We start from the raw sequence: 24,111 nt of genomic DNA on the forward strand, positions 1-24,111 counted from the left end.
TTTGTGTATTAATTAGATTTTTTTTTGTTTTTTTTTTGCACAACTGATGCATTCTGGGAGATTATGCAATTATTTTAAAAATAGCCCAATTTGACAGAAATGATAAAACTAACCACTCTCTCTCTTTTTTTTTTTACATGAAAAAATAAATAAAATTAGTTACAGTTTTAAATATAGCATCAAAGAAAAACACTTTCATCATTAGAAAACAAAAGGCTGCTTTTATTTGAAACCCATTTTCATACTTCATCTTTCAATCTAAAAATACACTGATCATGCATTTTACAGAAAATAATTCAATAAAGACACCCATTCAAAATTAATGATAACAACACATTTTGATATTCCATTTATTCAAATAGTGCTCTCTTCATAATCATGATTCATACGTCATACTTAATTTAAAACGGTACAAAATTTAGCACATTAATCACTGAGGGCTGTGTAAGGGTTGACTAAAACAAACCAGAATTAATAGTAGCAGACAGCATCTGCAGTATCTACAAATACCTATTTACAATGCTTTACTTAGATCAGCTCTCAGGCTACGAGATTCCTTTGGTCATGCATGAAAAACAGCTTCACCAAATACTAGCGTTTTTAGTGTACCTAAGGTGAACCCGCCAGAACACTGATGTACCATATTGTCAGGAACAGAAGAAAAGCACTGTTATTAATAGGGTAACTGAAATCTCAACAGGCCAACCTGGATGTAGAGCTTCACAAAGCAATCTTTCTGATATCACATCTGTTCACACAAGAGGACAAGTTGCTTGTAGTCAAAGCTCAAGAATCTGTAGTGAAGTATGTTTAATAGCCATAAAAGTGCTTGCGACTGAAAAAAAGAGAGACTCAAGATAAAAGCAAAATGCCGCTCCTTCTGGTGACTGTGCAGACATGGAATGATCTGAATCTACACAACTCTTCAGATGGCAAATTATGAAGCTTTTAAATTATTGGATGGGACATGAGAAATTAAAACCAGAATTGTTTCTGCTATTTCCAGCCATTATTCACGCAGGCACTGGTATGTGTTTCACATTGGTACAAAATATTGGTTTCGTACGTTTGTCAAATTCAGTCTCTTCTTCCACACACCACACACACCCACACCTTGTCCAAGAACAGCTTCGGTCAAGCCAGAGGTTCCTTCAATTACATTTAGGTTTGGTACAAGTCTGTGGCACGTTCAGCAGGTTTCACGGAAGGTTGTGTTTATACAGCATTATTGATCATTGGTCTCTCACTGTCACTGAGAAAATGTAGCAAGTCAGGAACGGCAGAGACGCACTCGATCTTGAGTTCGGGTTCATCGGGTTGAGTGTCTGCCCGGTGAAAAGAGGCTGGTTCAGTCTAACTCCTCAGTGCTGGGTTTATCTGACCACCATCACAGGCCTGAGGACTGAGCCGAGTAATAGGGGCTGTTAACCTGGAAGAGCAGAGAGGATATTCCTGAGCACAGTCAAATGAAGATAAACAGTAGTAAAGGTTACGTTTGGTCAGGGTCTGGCTGAGAGGCACTGATGCGCTCCAAAAAGCCAAAAGGCAAATCGGAGAGAGGTTTCTTATTAACACAGCATAAGCTCAAGACACACCTCCTAGAGAGCCTGTTGGCACAAATATGATATTTAAATCTAGCTGCACTATCAAACCCAAGAGGTAGCATTTACCATAGAAATACAAATATCCAGTAGGCAAATTTTTATGCAGGTATTTGGTAAGGGTTGTGGATATTCTGGAGAAGAATGTATGCAAGGATTCCAATAGCCAAAAGAGCACATGGAATCACAGGAAAGTGATGTGCTGGGAATTAATAATTCTACTGTATGACTCAGAGCACAGCAGATGATTCACAACCTGAAGATGTGAGGTCAATCTAGCAGAAGTGCTTTAGGCCTTCAGGTCAAATGAATGCAAAAGGAGATTCTGCAAAGAGCACAGGCAATTACTAATAATTCAAAAAAAAAAAAAAAAATTAAAAACCAGTGTGATTTTAGCTCAAATGAGGAGGTAGTTGGAGCGTTTGTGTTTTCTCCAGCTCCAGAATCGCTCAGCGCAGGGTTTCTCTCACTTTTGAAATCTGATTTTGTACTTTTGACAATTCACACAGATAAAATTAAGCAACTTAATGTTTCACATTATACTTTTTTGGGGTAATTAAATCAGATTTTTTAATTTATTCAAATTCACACACAAGAAAAATCTTGCCTCATTTTAATTTGACAAATTGAACATATTCTATGACAAAGAGCCTCAAAGAAATAAAAAAAGAAATAAAATTAAAAAAAGAATTTCTGAGTTTCATCAGAACGTGCAAAAATTATATTCAAGTGCTTTATGTACCAATTTAAGTTGAAATTGCAGTTCCAATGAGTTTAACGAAACGCTGCGCCTTTTAAACTCTTTGGAGCTGCAATTTCAGTGTGTGGACTGAATTGTCTTTCTTCATCTATTAAATAATATTAACAAGACAAAAGTTTTGCTTTTCACAATATATTAGTAAATGATGAAATTTAAAGGTATGGTTTGAAGTCATTTCATCCTAGGGTCCTTAGCACCATGACCCCGAGTCACCATGTTAACTAGTTCATGTTAACTAGTTAACAAATGGAAACTTACTGTTAAGTGTTACCAAACTATTTTATTGCTGTTGTCTGATTATAATCAATATACAATCATGCTATCCATAACAATACCTGTGATACAATGATTTCATGCAATTACAAGACTTTTTGCAATTTGATTATGTAATCCAGATTACACAGCCCGCTACTACCCAACACAGTAAAGAGGTGAGAGTCCAAAATAAAACCCCTTCAGGAGCCTTTCAATGCTTTATGGAAAGTTGACAGGGTTATTTGAGGTGATTGTGGCTGGACTTTCCATGGAACTGCATCTATTCATATGGGCAGAGAGAGAAAGCGGAGTGAAATTGGCATTAAAAGCTTACTCATTCTACCATTTCCCCTCCTGCCCATTTACTTCCCGGGTAATCAAAGAATGACAGGAAACACTTAAGCAAGCTAGTCCAGGAGTGAATCCAAGGCTAAGGCATGGAGACTAAAAACAAACGCAATACCGGCATAAAATAAGACGCATTAAGAGAAAATGAGTTTATCCATTCTAATGACCCACATATTCATTCATAAAATGGCCATGAATATTCCCTAAAGAAAATAACCACTAGAAAGTCTCCAAAGTCACAGTTTCCAGAAATAAGAAAAACCCCAGCGTCCAAGTGAGGCTACAATTAAAACTGTATGAGGAAAGATTTAAAGCCTTCAGTTTCTTTCAACAGAAACATTATGTGGAATATTCCCTATTGGGCTACATATCTAACTGTGTTCAAGGATACAGATGATTTCTCTGGAATCATCTGAAGATCTAAACTTTGAATTGACATTTACAAACACAGGATGAAAACAAAAACCCAACATACTTATTAAGGCCCCCGCATCGAGTCATCGAGACTGAATTAACATACTAAAGCGCAAGTACAAAATGTCTTTCTGACATGCAAATCAAATACACACACAGCCTGCAGGAAAACATTTTTTCCTAATCAAGTCTGTGCGCCTGCACTCTTGCTCAGCGAACGGATAAATACAGTGCGACACGCACCTGGCATGAGAAAGACCATCCATTTAACGCATTAGTGGCATGATCGATTCTTCACAGCTGCCTCACCTTTGTGTCTTCCTTCTCGCTTTCATTTACTTTTAATCCACTGCCCTTTAAACCCAGGAACAAAACAAACGGACAAAAAACAACATCTAAAATACAGAATGGAAAAATCTTATATGACCATACAGTGATATATAATTTAGTTTTTCAGATGGCATTTCTACTCTTAGGGTCACAGAGTTTTAAATGAGATATCTGTGTGGTAAAGTCAAATATAAAATAAAATGATGTGGAGTAGTTGAAACTGCTAAACTAAGAGCTAAGGAATGACTTGAAAAATCAACTAAATAATCCAGTCCAGTCCAGATGGATCGAATCAATGCACGCAAATATTTTTATTACATTAGTGTGAGCAATTTGCTTGGATTCAACTGAGGTAACAAAGGTAATGCAAAATTTAAACCTGACCACAATGTTTTCCACGTCGAGGGAAAAACATGCTAAGTGACACGTAATAATAGTAATGAGATTTTGCAATGCCAGATGACTACTGACATAATTTGTCTTCTCGATATTCCAGAGTTAACTAACTTAGATTTTTTGGTTTCCACGTTTCCTTAAATATGCCAGCCGATCCCACATAAGATGTTGAAGAGTAATCTTAAGAAATAAAATGTGATGTGTTCCTTTGAGTCGGAGCGAGCGGCAGCAAAGCACGCAGACGGCTGAGTTTCTCATGGCTGAGGCCTCTTTCAGTCTGAAGGAAAAGACTTTCCTCCACCCATACTTAGGGACTTATTTTAGCATGTCCTTTCCACAAGCCAAACGCAATCCATTTCAAAACAAAAAGGACCTCATTAAGGCCTTAAAAAAAGTAAATATTTTTATATAGCAGCTTGAGCAAAAATAAAGCTGTGCTAAAGGCTGCATTTAAAGAACATGTCATACAGGGAAACTTGTTTAAAGAATTTGCGTAAAATTGCGCCTAAAATGGGTCACAAGTTGTGCATTTCGATTACCATGTTTAAGCTGAATAATTTTCCTAAAGATGTGTTTAAATGCATCAGAACCTTTTTGACTTTGGACTGACTTTTATTAGCTCACTGTATTTAGTAGTATTGGATATTGTATTTGATTTGTATACAGTCTGTGGAAAAGCATTCAAGCAAGAACTTCATTGTACTAGTACATAGGGCTATTAAAAATGTATTTGACTTGAAATGCAAAACCACACACTACAAACAGAAATGAAGAAGCCTTCATGAGGTTATACATGCATTTTCTCAAATAGAAACACATGATCCCTGGATGATTGTTGATGTGAGATTGTGGGGAGAATTTGTATTACAGAGAAGAGCCGGTTCTCTGCAAAAGTTGCCAGAGACTTAAATAATTAAAAACGCCATTTTATGAAAAGTTGAACTATCTTAAAGGAATAGGTGACCCTAAATAATAAAAATTATTTATCCAGGATTATACTAGTCCCTCTTCAACAAGCAATGGGCACTGGAAATTTCACTCCAATTCATGAATACATAATTCAGACTTAAAACATAATTAAACGATACTTTAAAAGATATGGTTGGTTGGTAAGTGTTTTAGCGCCATGCCAGCTTCCTTGGCTATTTTTCCAGACTCTGGCATGAGGAACGTAGTGGTTGTGTGCGATTCTAGAATGTCCTGTTTGGCTTAGTGTATGTATGCTGAAAATAAATTAAAAAACATAAAGTTTTTTGTGTTCTAAGGGTTTTCATGTTTTTTTTTATGATTTCAATTTAAAATCGACAGTCACAATGCAGACTGCGCACAGACACGAAGTGGTTAGATTTGAACACATTTACAATAAATTTATAATTTTAGGGCTTCGGGTAATTTTGACCCGGCTGCAAGGGAAGGATTTGTTACAGTTACGGGAGGAGAGGACGAGGGTTAAAGTTCTGGACCCGGTTGCATGATACCTCTGAAGTAGTCTGACTAAAATCCCTGAGGCAAGGGATTTCTTTAATAGCGTTGCAACAAACGTCTTATCCGTCACCCTTACCCAAGTGTTTATACCAAGTATTTCGAATTTCTGGCAAAATGCGGCAATGGAGAAGGGGTTGATATAGTTACGAAACCTCCCACAATAAACAGAACTTAATAGACAACTGACTTTAAAACCAGTTTAACATTTACTTAACTATACAGCTGTCCTACAATATTTGAGTACTGGAGATTATTAAAGGGGGTCTGACAGATTAGCTGTCCTAAAATTTGATCACATTATTTCTATGAGTGTGCGCACACCGGCGGCTTCCAGCTACGACATGCTCAAAATCCTGCCGCGCCACTCACATTTTTTCCATTAAATTACATGATATTTGTCCAACTCGTTGTTATTGTACTTGTGCATAAACACCACTTTATATTTCACTGATTTTGCCACCGTGAATTTAAGCACGGAAGTACAGAATAACTTTCGTCCAGTGTTCGGTGTCCTAGCTGCAACTAGGCTTGGCGCCTAGTACTGTTTGCTAAACGGTTCTACAGAACTGGCAACAAGAAATTTAAAACAAACTGGACCATGAACAAAAAGCTATTCTTTTAGAAGACGGAGGGAAAAACACCCAAGCCTGCAGCGGATCTGTCAGTTTAGTTTGCAATAATTATTTGATCCCCTGCTGATTTTGTAAGTTCGCCCACTTACAAAGAAAAGAAGGGTCTATAATTTTTATGGTAGGTTTATTTTAACGGATAGAGACAGAATATCAACCAAAAAATCCAGAAAAACATTATATAAAGGTTGTAAACTAGCATTTGATCGAGTGAAGTAAGTATTTGATCCCCTATCAACCAGCAAGATTTCTGCCTCCCACAGATTGGTTATGTGCTCATGTGGAACACAGATAAGTCCTGTCACTTTAAGAAAGTACTCCTAATGTCAGCTCGTTATGTACATAAAATTAACCTGTCCACAGAATCTGTATCTTCTACTTTCTGTACTAAATTATGTTTTGCTTGGGGATCAAATACTGATTTCACTCACTGAAATGCAAATCAATTTCTAACCTTTATATAATTATATAGTGTTTTTTCTGGATTTTTTGGCTGATATTCTGTCTCTATCCATTAAAATAAACCTACCATAAAAATTATAGACCCTTCATTTCTTTGTAAGTGGGTGAACTTACAAAATCAGCAGGGGATCAAATAATTATTTCCCCCACTGTAGGTACCATGAAAGTGGCTCTGCTTTTATCGATGTTCATCACCATAGTAACTTAAAGTCCACGGCTAACCTGCTCCGGGCCAGGTTATGTTCTGGGTAAGAGATCTCAAACTGAAATTGGACAAATTAGCTGAGAGCAAAGTTACACATCTCTGATGCAATAAAGTCACTCCCCCAGCTACTCTTGCGGCGAATTAAAGGTCACTACATAGTTAAAGATTTTTAAATACAAAATTGTCTGGCAGCTTTTAGCAATGATTATTTATTATAATTATTTTATTAATATAATTATTATACCCCTTATCCATTACACATGAACAATTTTATTTTAATAATTATTATCAAATATTTAGTTTAAATGAACAAAATGATATACAGATAATATGTAATATAAATAAGATTTGGAATCGGCAGATAAAGCTTTAAAAATTACTACATGTGAGCTTACATGTCCGAGTCTCTGCATACCTAACCTAGGCTGTATATTATCAACTATGTAAACTTCACAACTTTCACTTGCACTGATATAGCAAGATATTTTTTTCTTGCTGTGTACATTAATTTAGAAGAGAGAAAATAATTTTACAGATTCTCTTGCGAGAAGTATATTGCAGTTTCAAGGCATGTGATTAGCTGTTCGCTACTGATGTCACACTTTCATGTGCATGCGCTCCATGAACTCAGTATCAAAGAGTTGACAGAGAAAGCTGATGACTTTTTGAGAAGCTGTTTCATACCTATACATGACAACTACTCTCTCTGGATCAGTGGCAGCGTTAACACAGATTTGAATGTTCCGCTGTGATCAAAATGGCTTCGGTTTAAGGTTTAATTGAGCCAAATCATTTAGGACTAGGATCGCGTAGGTGTTTGAATCGAGATAACACTCTTTTAACGATTAATCATGCAGATCTAGTGCTGAGTGATCATTTGTTAGAGATTCAAAAACAGCAAGATGTAATTCTGTTATTATTAGACTTGACTGACCTTTAGCCAACGCCTCCTGGAGGTATCGATAAAAGTAACTGATCTAATTACAATACCATGTATATACAACTGTTACCCTAGTATGGGACGCTTAAGGGTTAATCACTCTTGCCCAAGGAGTAGACCTTAGCACTACGCATGGAAGGAGCGTGCCACTGTTCGTTTCATAAGCTACCAACATGCAGATGGGTCTCAAACATAATTCAATTTCAGTCTGTTCCTCACACAAAGCTATTATATAGCTTCAGAAGACTTGGAACATAAACGCAGTTTAACATTGTTGTGAAGATTAAATCAATTAAATTGTACAGATTAAATAGAGAAAGTAAAGGTCAGATAGATTATGTACACAACTCTTTTTCTAAGTGTAACTGTTCATCCTCAATGGACAATTGTAGTGTGGTAAAGGTTTTTGAGGATCAGACTGAGGTGTGTGTGAAAGAACTGAATACTCACCCGTGTGTCATACTCCATGACAAAAGGAGGGATGTCAATCTGCTCAGGAAGGATGCAGGTGAAGAGCTGCTGCAGGTTCTCTATGTGATGGACTTTCTCTTTAAGACCTGACACACTAAAAGTCGTGAAGAACCACGTAGAGACCTGATGGGAATCACAAAATAAAAGCCTTAGATGGACAGAGATGGAACTAAAGGGTACAAAATAGGACACTTTTTCCCCCTTATTCTTTTGTAACAAATGGGCAATTAAAAGTGTTGCTTAACCTGCAAAAAAGGTTAATTGTCAGTCTCAGGAGGTCAAACTTATATGAACATATATATATATATAGTGTGTATAGAGAAAGTTTTGCTCACCAAGGCTGTAATAAAAAAAACAGTAAGAGTAAAATAAATAAATTACAATTTTAAATTCTTTAATTTCTGTATTCTTTGATTCACTGATGAATAGAAAGTTCAAAAGAACAGCATTTATTTGAAATGCAAATCTTTTGTAACAAATATAATTTATAATAATTTATTCACCTCATACATTTTTCCTCAAATGTAACTCTACAGGAAAATGACAGACAATAAACCATTTTAAAATGGACAATTACAAAATTAGTGAAGTTGTGCAAAAAAATTATGTTTAATTGCTAAGTGCAAAATCTGCAGCTCCTAAAGCTGTTGCTGTAGTCTGTGTTTTCAGCATTTACTCCAATGACTCATCCATAAGGCTTGAACACATTTCACACCTGGAATTGTTTCAAGGCTTGAGCATTCTCTGACTGAAATGGATGCGTTTTAAATTAAACAATTATTTGACACTTAATTGCCGAGGTTCCTCTACATTTGGAGTGCACAAAGCATAATTGCTGAATAATTTCACAAATGAAAGCAAAGCCTGGCAGAATCAACGTGCATCATAAGCACTTCAATTACCTGAATAGGTTCTGTGGAACACTATGGAACACTTAGTGCAGACACATCATGAATCTCAATGTGGTCTCAAAAACGCTTTTCAACAGATTCAGTTACACACAGGCACATAACAGTCTTTCTTAGTCAATGCGAAACATGTGGAGTTGACTGCCGTGAATCAGACCATAGGCCCGTACAAGCTTGGAAAGAAAAGCTCAAAATGAGATGAACATCTAGTGCTGCCTTTAATGGACTTACATCCAAGTTGATGAATTGATTACAATTACCTTGGAGCGGAACGTCGGGTGAACGAAGTAGAAAGCCCTTAGGTTTTTCTTAAACCTGAAAACACAAAGGAAAACCTGGTTTTAGAAACATTATCAACACATCCAATCAATTACTTTTTACTACACAAATAGTGAATTCCTCTGGCGCACTGGGCTTTGAAAGGATTACAGCCTTAACAAAAACAATAAATCCATTAGAAAGAGAGCTAAAGTGCATTTTTTAGGAAGGAGCAAAAGTTGGTGAATCAAGTCCAGTGGGGCAGCCACGTCCAAGCCGCACGCCGTTGTCCAAAACACACAGATGGATAGAGATATGGACAGCCAAAATCGGAGGGGTGTTCGAAAAGTGCGAGGGACGTGTCTGTCAACCTTTACCCTTTCCCACGATGGACATGGCCCACCCAGTCCAAAACCCATGAGCAGGGGGTCAAGGGAGTGATAGCATCACCGACTAGCTCAGCTATAAATATGGCCGTGATTGCTTACAGAACCTCATCACTCTTGCTCATGAATTATGACTGTAAAACACTTTCTTAGACCAATATCTTGTAAATATAAATAATACAATGATGATCTGCGCTGCTCTGCTGATACCTCATTATAAATGACAAGTCAAACTGGCCTGGCTCTCAGAGTTATGAGTCACGCTGATCTCCACCATGTACGGAAAGTGTGAGGGACTGGAGTTGGAGAGCACTTCTGCTTTTTATTTCAAGACTGTGGTTTCCTCTGCCTGCATGCTGAGAGTGTCCCCCCAAATAAATGACGAATGCCTGACCTACCAATCACCTCCCACAGTTTTGACTTTCAACAAAGACTCAAACTCCTCTGCTAAGCCAGGAAAACCGCAATCATGAGGTCTGTTCGACTAAAAGAACAATCGCCATTCCGTCGTGTTACATCCATGCTCACTCGATGGGTGAGAGGAGAACATTGAGACCTCAGATTTACAAGGTGTCAAAGTCATTGCAATCGCTCTCAGTGTTCTAACCTTGATAACCAGAATCCCCCTCAAAATTTCCCAAAGTGCTCTGAGCAAAAGGAATATTATTTCACGTTCCTTAGTGAAACCAATCAACTCACCACATTTGAGCACCAAATTAGAGTGATAATTCAGAGAAACAGCAGATAAAACATGACTCAGCGTTGTGTGGATTTACTTCGAACTTCTTTCCAAGCTGGTAACAATCAACAAAAGGGTTGAGCGTCTGTGTATAAATCTTCATGACATTCATCGAACAGGAAGCCCAAGATATAGACATTACCTTATAATTACCACAACATATGTGGTGTTTTGGGGTATGAGGAGACATTACTGTCTGGCACAAGATGCTCATAAAAACAAAGTCACCAAGCCAGAATTTATATGAAACTGTGATTAGCTTTTCCATGGGAGTCTGTGAGTTATGGTTTCAAAGAATACCTCAGCCAAAAACTGGGTCAAGTCATCTCGAAAACTTTTTAAGTTCGTAGAGAGCAGGAAACGTGGGTGGTTTGTAGTATCTCAAATGGAACAGAAATAACTCTTACTTGGCATCCACAATGTCATAGAGCTTCTTGAGAAAGTCCGTGTCCAGGTGGTTGTGTTCACCGGTGAGTGTGTGGAAATACACCATCACATACTCCTTCACTGTGATATGGTCCATCACGTGGATGAAATACAGCAAAGCCTAACACAAACACACACGTTAACACCCTATGTAAATGGGGACTTTGCACAGACTTCCATTGTCTTTATATAGTAATAAATATTATTCTATAACCTAACCCTAATCCACACCCTGATCTTAACCCCAACAGAAATCTTTCTGCATTTTTCTTTTTCAAATTATATTCTATCTATTTTTAACACCGTTTTTAAGAGTAAATCCTCAGGAGGTGGTTTTCTTAGATTTAGCTAATTTCTGGCTTTTTGTCAGATTTAGCTCACTTTTGTCTGCAAAATATGGTTATGTATGTAGTGTCCATAGTATAAACAGAGCATAACAATGCAGAGAAACTGCCACAATATAATTTGGAATACCAAATGTAAAAAACTGTCACAATAATTATGTCAGATTTAGCAACAAAAATTCCATGTTCACAAGATTTACTTTAAGTAATAGTTCACTCGACTACATGTCATTTCAATTTCTCATTTTGTGTTCCATAGAAAAAGGTCTGATAGAAGTGTGAGTAAAAAAATTACAGGATTTAAAAAATATATTTTTGAACTAATCCTTTAAATAAACATTTTAAAATGTGCAGTCTAATTTTTCACATCTGCATTTATAGTGTAGTAAATATTTAATTAGACAATCTTAAATTAAACTGGGAAAAAAGAAGTCTTAAATTAAAATCAAAATATCAATATATAATTTTCTCTTTTACCTTCTCCATATCAATAAGCGTAACTGGAATATTCCTGCCGACAATAACCATGACCGTTCTACCACACATATCAATACCTGAAAATGAGAAAAATGCATCATGATTCATGACAGAGCTATATTATAAAAGGATGTTTCCTCACAGCCATTGTAAAAGGTGTCTGAGTCCCTAACCCTAAATGAGCCTCAAAGGCTGGGCAGATGGTCAGGAGGGACACAGCTTCCTAGTTTGTTCCCTCTGCTGACAGCATTCTCATATGCAGCATATCTGAAGAAATGCGTTAGACATTTCAGCCTCACCCTGTTTAACGAACTCATCCTGCAGAACTGAAAGAGTTATGTATATATTGAAATCAATGTTTTGCATTTTATTATGAGAAACATCAGGATGTGCATAGCCAGATGTTTTATTATAGTCCATCCTCACATGACACAGTGAACATGCATGTTTAGATGTACAGCTGGAGAAAGTCTGCCCCCCTTTGGGCAAGTAAGTCAGTGTGATTTAGATATTCAGTTATATAGGAAGTACTGCTCTGCAGTTTAAAAGAAGAAATTTAGCAAGACAAACAGTCTGTGGTAAACTTCACATGAAGTTTTGAACTCAGAAAGTCAGCTTTGACACTATCTGAGGTAAGCAACAAAAATAGATGATGATGAATATTTATCAACACAGAAACCGTTACTTTGGTGGTTATTTTTTATCCTGAAATTGTGAAACGAGAGAAATGGATTACAGAACCCCTGATGTTGAGCTCAATGAGGCAGAACAAAGGTTTCCTGCCCAGAGTGCAAACACAGATGGAGAGAACACAAAGTCCACATGCATAAAGATATAGCAACACAAAGAGAACATGTGACCAAACAAAGACCATATCATACTACTACAATAACACCGACATACATGAACTAGGCCTGTAAAACGATTAAATATTTTAATCAAATTAATTGATATGCCATTTAAAGCTGCAGTCTAACTTTTTTGGGTTAAAAATTATCCAAAATAATTTGAGCAAGTACATAACCAGCCAGTGTTTGAAACTATCTGCTTGCCTTAGCTCGATTCAAAATGGTAAGCTTGTAATAATGTTTTTAATTCCAGTGGTACTGGTGGATTTCCGCGGGAAATTCGAGGCTATGTTGCGTGTGAGGATGTTGGAGATGGAGATTTATAGCCTTTTCTCACAGCACTTGATATAATTAAACTTAGCAATTTGATGGCGGATCCAGAAACATTTAAACAACAATCACCAGTGACAACTGGAGATTCACCCATTGTAAAATGCAAAAGACTTCGGAGTGGCTACAGAAAAAAAAAGAGACTGCAACCGGGCCCATGCGAAAACAAGGATGAATATCGGAAGGGCATTAAATGTAGTCACGCAATGCTGATGTTGTTAACATTAACAATTTGAGAACAAAGTATAATTTGCACGGTTTGACGTGATTTGATGAGCGATCGTTAGATTTAATCAGCGCGATTTACTGCAATGCTTTTTTTTTTTCTTAGTTGGTCAGAACAAAAGTGGATGTTACTTGTTCAGATGACATTTTCCGGTGAAAATTCTTATGTTGGTCATACTTCTAAAAAGAAGGATCTGTGATTCCGAATGACAGTATCCACACCGGAGCGGTGACTGACAGCCACACATTCTCCTCAAAACATTGGATTCATCCGCGCTGTGCCGTGCCGAGGCACAACCCACGTAAAGTTGATAATTCCGCGAATAACTACAATTGCAGATGTTGAACAGAGATGGCGACAGAGGAAAAACTACGGACTGCAGCTTTAACTAAATGTTTAATTTTAAGAAACTCAAAAATGCACCTTTTAAAACCTTGCATGAATTACAAAATAATAAAAAAACATGCTTTGCTTTTGAGAAAATCCCTTATTATGAAATGTACGTATGGGTCAGAGGGCATGATTAAATTAGTTGATTTATCAATGTTATTTATTCATTTAATTGAATGTACTTAAGTTATTGTGTTAAAATGACAGCTTTACAATTAAAACACACATAATTAAAACATAAGACACTCAAAGAGAGAAAGACTGACCGGTCTGATATAGTGCCTTTAATGCTGCTATGTCTGAGAGGTCCTCTGCACGAGCTCTGCAAAGCCAGCGGTTATAGCTGTAAAGACACCCAAAACTAAGACGTCACATCTAGGAAATTTGCAGTGATGTACAAATAACAAACATACGAGTATATAGTTATCTAATATAAATATGTCTAATGAAACATAAATGCTTCCTTAGTTTGTATATATAGCTAAACATGGCAGACAGTTTTTAGGATGCTGTTGGTTCTGCCAAGCTTTCAGTGTCTCAAACATTTGCCATGATAAGTTTCACTGTGGGTAGTACAGCAAAACTGTGGTGACTCATTAAAAAAGTAATTAAACATGATGACAGGAAGGCTTTTAAAAGCTTCTTACTAGGGGTGGGTAGTATGACCAATCACATTTTGAATAATTTTATATCAGGGTTTTTTGCATTAAAACAAATATGTATCTTAAATGTTTAACACATCATACCACCCATCCCTACTTCTGTAAAGTACTGTTAATAACTACAGTATTTTCATAGAACCTAATATGGTCAATATTTGTAAGGGGTTTTGTTAAATATGTTGTTGTAAAAGGCAACATTATAATGCGACAACAAGACATCTTACTTCCTTTGGTGCTGTTTCTGCTGAGCTGCTTCTGAAATTTGGCCCTGAAGGATGAGTTTACGCTGCTTATCCACATCCCCTTCCATACGAGCAAATGCATGACTTCCTACCAGCCCCAGGTCGGATTCTAGTGAATCATCCCCGGAGTCATCTGCAGAAATTAGATTAATATCAGTATTACACGAATATTACCATGTATTCGTGCACAACACAAAGTTCTGGATATTAAAAGAAAAGCAAAACCAATGCGCCATAAAAGTGTGCTGAAGCACAAATGCATTTGCTGTGATAAACACACACAAAAAATCTCACACACTTGGAATGAACATTACCAGGTTCAATGAGCACTGTAATGTGGAACATTGCACCAGAATGGCCTCCCACCCTCAATTAGAGCTCGGGAAGCCAGTGGTGTGTGTGTGATGCACAGCCAGGCAAAACATAAAAATAATCCTCATCTGTTATTCTTGTTTACATGTGTATGCCAAATCTCCAATACAGGCCAACCTTAGACATATCTGAACAGACTTGAAAAGAAAGTCCAGTCTGAACAACAAACTAAACTTTTCTTATTTCCTCAGCTCAACCACATGGTCACATGTCAGTCTTTATTTCTTTAGCCAGAAATTAAAGAAACATCTTTGACAGAATGGTAGAGACACTAACAAGTAAATAAGAGGATCACAGCCAAACAGTAAGCTGCTAGCAAACCTACAGTGAGACATCATCAGGACTTATTAGACACAGATGTCTCCTGAAGATTATCTTTGGCCAGAATCATTACAGTATGTTGAAGGAAAGAATAAGATTTTGTTTTTGTAATGCAGCCTATGGTCCTTTTATCATCTGCCTCACTGAACCAGAGAGCACCAATGCTGGCTTCTAGCTGAAATTTATTTGGATTTCAGGAGCACGTCACCGCAATGTGACATTAAACTTTGTGACAGACAATGATCTAATCAAAAAAGGAAATTGTAAACAATTAAATAGAAATATATCCATAGCACAGCAAATGAAGGAAAGGAAGATGAAAATTGGACTATAGTGTAAACACCATGGTAAATGAAGAAAGCAATGAATATCATGGCATTACCATCTGAATCCATCACTGCTCCGTGGTATACAGCACAGCTTTTTGCGAGGGTAATAAGAACATGAATAACAGAAAGCATAAAGACAGAAAAAATTAAATAGGCATTAAGGGAACTGGGCAGAAAAAGAAAAACTGGAGAAGGCAGATTAGGGAAATGTGTGGTGGTTTTGAGGCATGCTTTGAGACCTCTACATGGCTTCATAGACTAATCCATAAGAGCTGGGCTGCATTAGTGAAGGCCAAGTCACCTGCTGTCTTTAATATTACTCTAAGAATGACAAGCAGACCTGCATCACAATGATGAAAGGGCATGTATGAGGACAAGAGTTTGAAGAGATCAGTCAGATCAGTGAAAGGGTGTGGCAAAGCTGGCTTACAAACATTAAAAATGTGTCCTTTAATGTATTTCAGAAAGACTGCATAAGAACAAACACTTCTTATCCTCGTAAAAAAAAATGAAAAACGTTTGGCCCAACCCAAGATAGCAATAAGTAAAAGGACATTTATAAAATAAATCATGATAAAACAGATGTGACAAAGTTTAGTAGCATACTAAACTTTCTGTACTGCACATAATCTGCCTTAGAAAGGGCCCAACACCGAACCTTGTGGTATTCCATTCCCAAGTATGTTGAGTAAGGGGCTTAATGATTGGGTCAGGTTCCTGATCACCATGTGGGATTTATTTTGCTATAATGACCAGCTAAGTAAGCATTATACCTCTTGTGTTATGTGCGAATAAGAGAATACGGAGTGATGCAAGAGACATTAAACCAACAGCTTTGTAGGTTAAGTGTCTAGGAAAACAGTTATCATTCAAAAATTTAATACAGAAGATAAATGAATCAGGTTTTTAAAATAAAGTGTAAACACTGTGGACCTTTAAAGACATTGTTCTGTTTCTGTTTGTTTGAGTAACCCAACAAGCCTGAAACAGTGGCTCAACCAATGGTGCGAGTTTAGTGTTGGACTTAATATCTAGCTGAGCAATAGCACTTTGAAACTTTTCATCAAGTTGGCACTTGTGATGGCACAGTGTCACAGTGGCACAGAAGGAACACAATTCACCCTAAACTTCATATTAACAAGGAAGTCTGGAAGCTGTTGTGCCACTTCAGTATGCAGAGGTAAGTTTGGTTAAGCGATTATGTTTGTTCAGATAAGAACTTGCTGCCATTCTGAGTAGTTCAAGCAAACATATAGTAGCGAGACTGATAAAGCAGAATATTAAATGAACTTAGAAAAAGCTAACAGACCTCGGGCTGCCTTTCCATGTCCTGGTTTAAAGCATTCTAAGACAGGCAGGAAAGTGCAGTGTTTATTGACATGGGACCTGGCTTATGTGGCCTGTTTGAGTTGGATCAACAGCTCTAGTGAGACTTGATCACCTTGACACAGCTGCCTCACAGTCCACATGATATAGGCTTGAAATAATGGCAAGCCAACAGATATACATGTTTAATCTCCCACTAACAAATAAATATACACTTGTGTTCGGAGTGCTATGGCAAGCAAGCCAAACATACACTCATTCTCATATAGGCATGTTAACATTGGTGCCTATACACGCACACACTTGACTGTAGCTGTATCCACACTGGGCCTGTCAGAAAGCAGAAGATTCTGCTATAGTCAGAGCACCTGTTGTGGGACAAAGAGGCTGTTCCAGCTGATCTGAACTCATGAAACACCCACAACAGAACAAGATGAATAGCCAGGAAGGAAAAAATCTCTCATTCAACAGCTTTATCTGCTGCATGCTGCCTATAATCATTAATCTATCACACTATTGGGAGACAATTGTTTTTCCATGCTGTAAATTAAATAAATTACTGCAGAATATATTCTGTGCAACAGCAAAAAAAAAAAAAAATCCTTTACATTACACAGTGTTTCTGAGAAATGCATGTCGTCCAGATGAATGTTCTCCAAACTTTTTGGCAAACATGTATTCCTACTGGTCTGAAGAAATATACACAACCATTTAAAAGTTTGGGTCAGTAAGATAATAATAATAAATAGATCATTTTTATTAAGGATGCAATATAATACTGGAAGTGACAGTATTATAGAGACATTTCCATTACAGACATTTAGAGTAAAGAAATGTATAATATTACAAAATATTTCTAGTATTTCAAACAAATGCTGTTCTTTTAAACTTTACATTCAAAGAATCCTGAAAACATTTAACACTGTTTCCACAAAAATATTACATGTTAATATTAATGGTTTCAACATTGATGATAAGAAATGTTTCTTGAGCACCAAATCATCAAATTAGAATTATTTCTGGAAGATCATGTTACACTGAAGACTCGAGTAAAGCCATGATCACATAAATTCAACATAACAAATAATAATAAATCAAACAAATTAAAATATACAATCTACTGTACTTTACTGCAAAAATGTGTGTTTTTAATTCAGCCGAGATGAGCCTTGGCTTAATCGATCTTTTATTGGTCACGTCTTCACGTGATCTGAATTCGAAGGTCAAAGTTCACCAAACTTTGTAATTGATCAAATTAATACAGCCTTGGTGAGCAGAAGAGACTTCTTTCAAAAATTAAAAAGATTTTATCTGAAAGATCTAAAAATATGTTACATCGAACAATTATTTGAGCTCACCCTCTAGATTTCCAGGCTTTTCAGCAATGCGGATCTGTCTCTCTAGGACCACGGGCTCTCCCTCAGAATTGCCAATGTCGGCAGGGAGGAGAGGCAGAGCGATTCTCTCCTCTTTCTTTGAGCGTGGGTAATACAACGGCATTAACTTCCTGTACACTGGCTGGAAAACATAATCAATTACAAACACATCCAGAGTCAATCAATCATACATGCACATACTAAACAAGCAGGAACTTTTTTTTCATTTAGCAGCTGTTGAAAAGGGACATGAAACTCTACTGCATTATGCTGTAGTTCACACTCAGCTCACAGCAGTTTCACCCACAAACACAACATAAGTTGGTCTTGAAATAAAAATGTCATAATAATATGAGAGAGCACAGTTGAGAATTAAAGGATGGACTCTGTTGCGTAACAGTGAAAATGAAACGGCACACACCTCCTCAACATCCGAAACAGCAAACACCACTGTCTCAATGTTTTCACCATGGTTCTCTAGAAATCTACGAACAGTCCCTGGAAACATAAATGTTGGGAAAAACACATTTTGATAAGATCCTTCTGAATTTCTTGGACATGTGATGTACTTACTTTATATAATACAAGACAAGTAAAAGTAAATTACTTAAAGCTATATGTGTGGCGTCCTCCAGTGGATATGCCCTTTTGACTGTGCTGACCACACACAAACCCACAGACACCATGGCATGTTCCCTGCGACAGAAACACAATCAACATACACAAAAATATGTTCTATTGACTTCATCAGTCAGTTAGTTGGTTAAAAAAAAAAAGGTTTTCCATATAGCAGCAGACCGCAGTGTCTTTGATGACATGTAGTTTGCATAATCAAGCATTACTGTCATCAACACCTTCTGTTAAACTTGACACACACATTCACTCCCAAACAATAGATGAATGGCGTTTAGCTAAGGCCCAAGGGTGAGCTCAAAATCCCCAAATCTTACGTACTCAGAGCTGGAATCTAAATCTTAGATCTTAGATCATTTCCTTTCCTTCCACAAGCACAGAAGGTTTATTCTTTTAATCGTCAGGTATTGAATTTTCATAAACGCCTTATTGCCATGGGAACTGCTACACCACTCAAGATAAGCTTATCCTAAAATGACTGTATCTGAACTGTTTTAGTGTTTATCTTAGAGAGTGACTGACAGAAAACTAAACACATTTACTTATTATAATCAGGTCAGAATATCCAGTCTGTGTAAGCAGACTGACATTTGAATCAAAAAAGTCATTGTGTTGCAATGAAGCAGCTTACTTGGCAAACTGCATGACGTTTCTGTAACAGCTGTATAGAGAACTCTCTGCAGCTGTCCGGTACTTGGCTTTATATTTGGGTCCAACTGTGTGAACTATAAAGCGTGCAGCCAAGTTGAAACCCTCTGTCATTTTTGCCTCACCGGTCCGACATCCTAGACAAATATTAGCACAGCCATATCATTTACACTCCAACAAAATTATTAGATAAGATCTGTCCCAAAACTGTTTAACAAACATCACTTATTATTAAAAGTTTAAAGGTATAGCGGAGGATTTTTTTACTTCCGGGTGGAATGCCTATACTATTGGTCCTCCTAATTGTCAATCATTCTGGTGAATCAATCAAACTTTTCAAAAAGTGGAGAGGGCGGGTCTCATCTAAAATTCGGAAAGATCCTCCGCTATACCTTTAAGATCATAGTTAGATCAAATTTAGATGCATGACATGTAACAGTTCTTCATCTGCTAGACAAGTAGCGCCCTCTACCTTTCAGTTTGAGTAGTTCATCTCGTAGTTCAGGTCCGGCATATCTGTGGATACTGTCTGATACAGGGTTCTTGTCCGTTAGGGTCTCATTGCTGGTATTGACGATTGCAGTGCAGTTTAAAAATGCCACATCTCCATTACTGTAAAATGAGGGGATGATATAACCCAACATATCACATACAGAAGAACCTCCAGAAAATCATTTAAGGTGAGAAAAATCTATGAGTACAAATATAGCGAATATATATATCATCAAAAAAATGTTTTGTTATATAATGTAAACTACTCTAAAACCATTAAAAATCATTTTTGGTTATTGAAATAGAGCTGAAATTAAATGAAAAATGTAGAGACTTTGAAATGTAAAAAATTCAACTTAAGGCCCGGTTTCACAAACAGAGCTTAGATTAAGCTGGGATTAGTCATTAGTTTAATTAGGACATTTAAGTAGCTTTTATAAACGTGCCTTAGGAAAAAAAACATTACTGGTGTGCATCTTGAGACAAAACAATGGTACTGACATATTTTAAGATATGTCAGTGCAAGTTGCTTTCAAATAAAACAGCTCAAACATACATTTTAGTCTGGGACTAGACTTAAGCCTTATCTGTGAAACCGGGGAAAGAAATTAGAAAGTAGAAATGATACCCTGGAAACTAAATGAAACAAGATTATTTAAAAAAACTGAACAACTAAAAATGACAAATTATCATAAAATTACTAATACTTTAAAATTAAAAGTAAAAGCTCAAAATATTAAAGCTGCAGTCCGTAGTTTTTCCTCTTTGTCGTCACCACTGTTCGAAATCTGCAGTTATTCACGGAATTATCAACTTTACGTGGGTTGTGCCTCGGCACGGCACAGCGCGGATGAATCCAATGTTTTGAGGAGAATGTGCGGCTGTCAGTCACCGCTCCGGTGTGGATACTGTCATTCGCAATCACAGATTCTACTTTTTGGAAGTATGACCAACATAAGAATTTTCACCGTAATATGTCGTCTGAACAAGTAACATCCACTTTTGTTCTGACCAACTAAGAAAAAAAAAAGCATTGCAGTAAATCGCGCTGATTAAATCTAACGATCGCTTATCATATCACGTCAAACCGTGCAAATTATACTTTGTTCTCAAATTGTTAATGTTAACAACATCAGCATTGCGTGACTACATTTAATGCCCTTCCGATATTTATCCTTGTTTTCGCATGGGCCCGGTTGCAGTCTCTTTTTTTTCTGTAGCCACTCCGAAGTCTTTTGCATTTTACAATGGGTGAATCTCCAGTTGTCACTGGTGATTGTTGTTTGAACCTTTCTGGTCCGCCATCAAATTGATAAGTTTAATTATATCAAGTGCTGTGAGAACAGGCTATAAATCTCCATCTTCAACATCCTCACACGCAACATAGCCTACTAGCCGAGACACCTTCTTTATGTACACAGACGTGACGTAATGACGCAGACATGCTCGAATTTCCCACGGAAATCCACCAGTACCACTGGAATTAAAAACATTATTACAAGCTTACCATTTTGAATCGAGCTAAGGCAAGCAGATAGTTTCAAACACTGGCTGGTTATGTACTTGCTCAAACAATTATTTTGGATAATTTTTAACCCCAAAAAGTTACAGACTGCAGCTTTAATAAATACTAAAAGGGTATAAATAATACTAACAACACTGATAAATAACATTGTTTTTTATAACGTTACTAAGTGTTATTATTGTACCATTTTGTTTTCAATAGAAAAATGAACAAACAACAACAACAAAAATAATGCTTTGCAGTTGCATGGAAATCCAATGAATGAAAGGATAAAGTCACTATGAACAAATCCTGCAAGCACAAAACAATGTGCACTGCTGAATTCTTTTCCTGCCTGAACTTCCAGAAGGACTGGTTCATAGACTTCATAGAGAAGTTACGTGCAAAAAATTTCCCCTTTCTTAAAAAAGAGAAACTATGAATTTGATCCTGCCCTAACACAGCTACATCTGTCAGACAGCAGAGCAAGAAGGACTTCTCAGATGGCCGCATGTGACTGAGCTATAAAGGGGATTTGTGCGCACGAGGGAATGACTAAAGCAGTAAAGATCTGGTGCAAATAACTAATGCAAAGAGCACAGTGGGTGGAGAAAAAAAAAAGGGGTAGCTCTAAATTATTCAATTATTAATCTATTAAACTAAGATAACAAAAGAAAAGAGTTTGATGCTTTGGCTTTCAGGGCTAAGGCTGGAATTACAGCAAAACAAAAAAAAAACTATTAAGCAATAACTGCAGAGGTTTGTGGAGAAAAACACACGGTGTGAGGAATATCAATAGCAGTGTAAACAACACTCACAATAGTACAATCTTGCTGTTGATGTCTTGTCTGAAGGGGAAAGGGGACGTTAAGGAGTTGACATGATTTGTCAGCTTGTCTTCCTCCTCCCTTAAGTGGTTTTCTCCATCCACCTCATCTTGGACTCCCTGAGACTGGTCCCATGTGTAGAGGCTCTGGACCTCCACAAACTGGGAACGAGCTCCCAAGGGATCCATGATGTTGCTTCACTGACAAATTTGAAACTGAAAGACACAGAGAAGTCAGCATCAGCATCAGTTTAAACATGTAAGTGAGTGGTTGCAGTGACTGACTTCATTAAATTTCAGGCACAGAAAAGCTGTGAAATCACTTTAGGTTAAGTTAAAAGTTTATTAAATGTTATGTAGAATTTGTAAGCATTTAGTTTTAGTTTGGCTATTTTAAAATAACCCATTTAAATCATTTTAAGTCATCTCAGAAGTTTGCTGAGGCCCCCTAGTGGGCCCTGGCCTCCTGAGAACCAGTACAGTTAAAGTGTTGTGTTGTGTTTTTCAAACCTAGATATACATTCCAGATTTTAACACAAAATGACTCGGCATTACAAAGAACTTAAGATATTGCAATTTTCTTCCAAATTACAGAGTTACAGTACAAATTTCTCCTGGTTTGAGAGTTGTTGGAAACAGTCGGGATAATGTAAGTACACGACTAAAAAAAATATATAACATAGATATAGTGATTTTTGCTATTTTTAAAGCAAAAAAACTACATATTGTACCTTTAAAAGAAATGCCATTTCAATCTTTCAAAATGTGACAAAAGTTGCAAAAGTAGTCAGCAATAATTTCTGTGGCTGGTGTAGCAGCTGCAGTGAGAGAAGTGTAACGTTAGTGTTTATGAACGTTTCAAGCACAAAGAGAGGCTCTATCAGTGAAGACAGACAGGAATCCAGGAACAGATAAGACATTCAACGCAAATGAGCTGCATAAAGGTCGAGTCCCCAAATTAGATTCCATCGACAACAACAAAGCTAGGTGTTCAAATAGAGTCTCAACTCGACTGCAATAAGCACATACAAACCACGCAGCACAATGTTGCTTTAAGGAGGATAGAAAGGGGGAACAAACACCTCATACTAATTCTAACCATATCGACTTGATGAAAATGCAACAAATTACAACCACCATCAATCACAATGACCAGATACCTACCAGATGTCCACTGGTGAAGCTATTCAGTCCTGCCTACTGCAAAAACAAAACCACGTTAGCTCAAATGAATCCGTTAAAGACTGAGCTGGTTACCACTGTCATCCTCCTGTGCTTCCGCTTTTAAATAGACCATTGTTAAAATGTGATTTTGGCTGCTTGTGGTTAACACATCGTGTTTGCAACATTCAGCGAGTTTCCTGATCAGCTGATTCACGAGGACAAAATTCATCACTTCCGGAATTGCAGCAGGGACAGTCGTCATGTTGCACAGACCTGTCCAAGACTGTATCATCGATTTTAATCTACTTTTAATCGACGTTCTACTGTTCTACAAAATTAAAATAAGCATAATAAAGTATAATGAATAAACAAATTATTTAAAAAAAAATTTATAAGCACATTGGTACGCCTCATGGACTGCAACATGACTTCACAGACCGAAGTAATCGATATTGTGCACATAATTCATAAGAAGAACTTATAAATAAAACACATAAGGTGTGGAAATAATGATTATAATATTTAATTTATTAATATATTTTAGTATGACATAAATGTCCATAAAAACGTAAATTCCTGAAACATTTT

At 36.9% G+C, this 24,111-nt stretch overlaps 1 protein-coding gene across 1 annotated transcript; it reads right to left on the bottom strand.

Annotated features, from left to right (window-relative positions):
* Positions 1–201: 201 nt before the first annotated feature.
* Positions 202–23,737, bottom strand: gdap2 (ganglioside induced differentiation associated protein 2). Its single transcript, XM_084121862.1, has 14 exons — positions 23,524–23,737; positions 22,352–22,575; positions 20,010–20,149; positions 19,521–19,674; positions 18,864–18,952; positions 18,678–18,754; positions 18,239–18,398; positions 14,515–14,665; positions 13,895–13,971; positions 11,835–11,911; positions 10,995–11,134; positions 9,465–9,519; positions 8,276–8,419; positions 202–1,429 (listed from the first exon to the last, which is right to left on the bottom strand). Exons 2-14 carry the CDS (start codon positions 22,546–22,548, stop codon positions 1,388–1,390), a joined length of 1,503 nt encoding a protein of 500 aa, XP_083977988.1. The 5' UTR covers positions 22,549–22,575; positions 23,524–23,737; the 3' UTR covers positions 202–1,387.
* Between the last annotated feature and the right edge of the window lie 374 nt (positions 23,738–24,111).

The sequence above is a fragment of the Abramis brama genome (assembly GCF_963993115.1).
Source record: "Abramis brama genome assembly, chromosome: 8".
NCBI lineage: Eukaryota > Metazoa > Chordata > Actinopteri > Cypriniformes > Leuciscidae > Abramis > Abramis brama.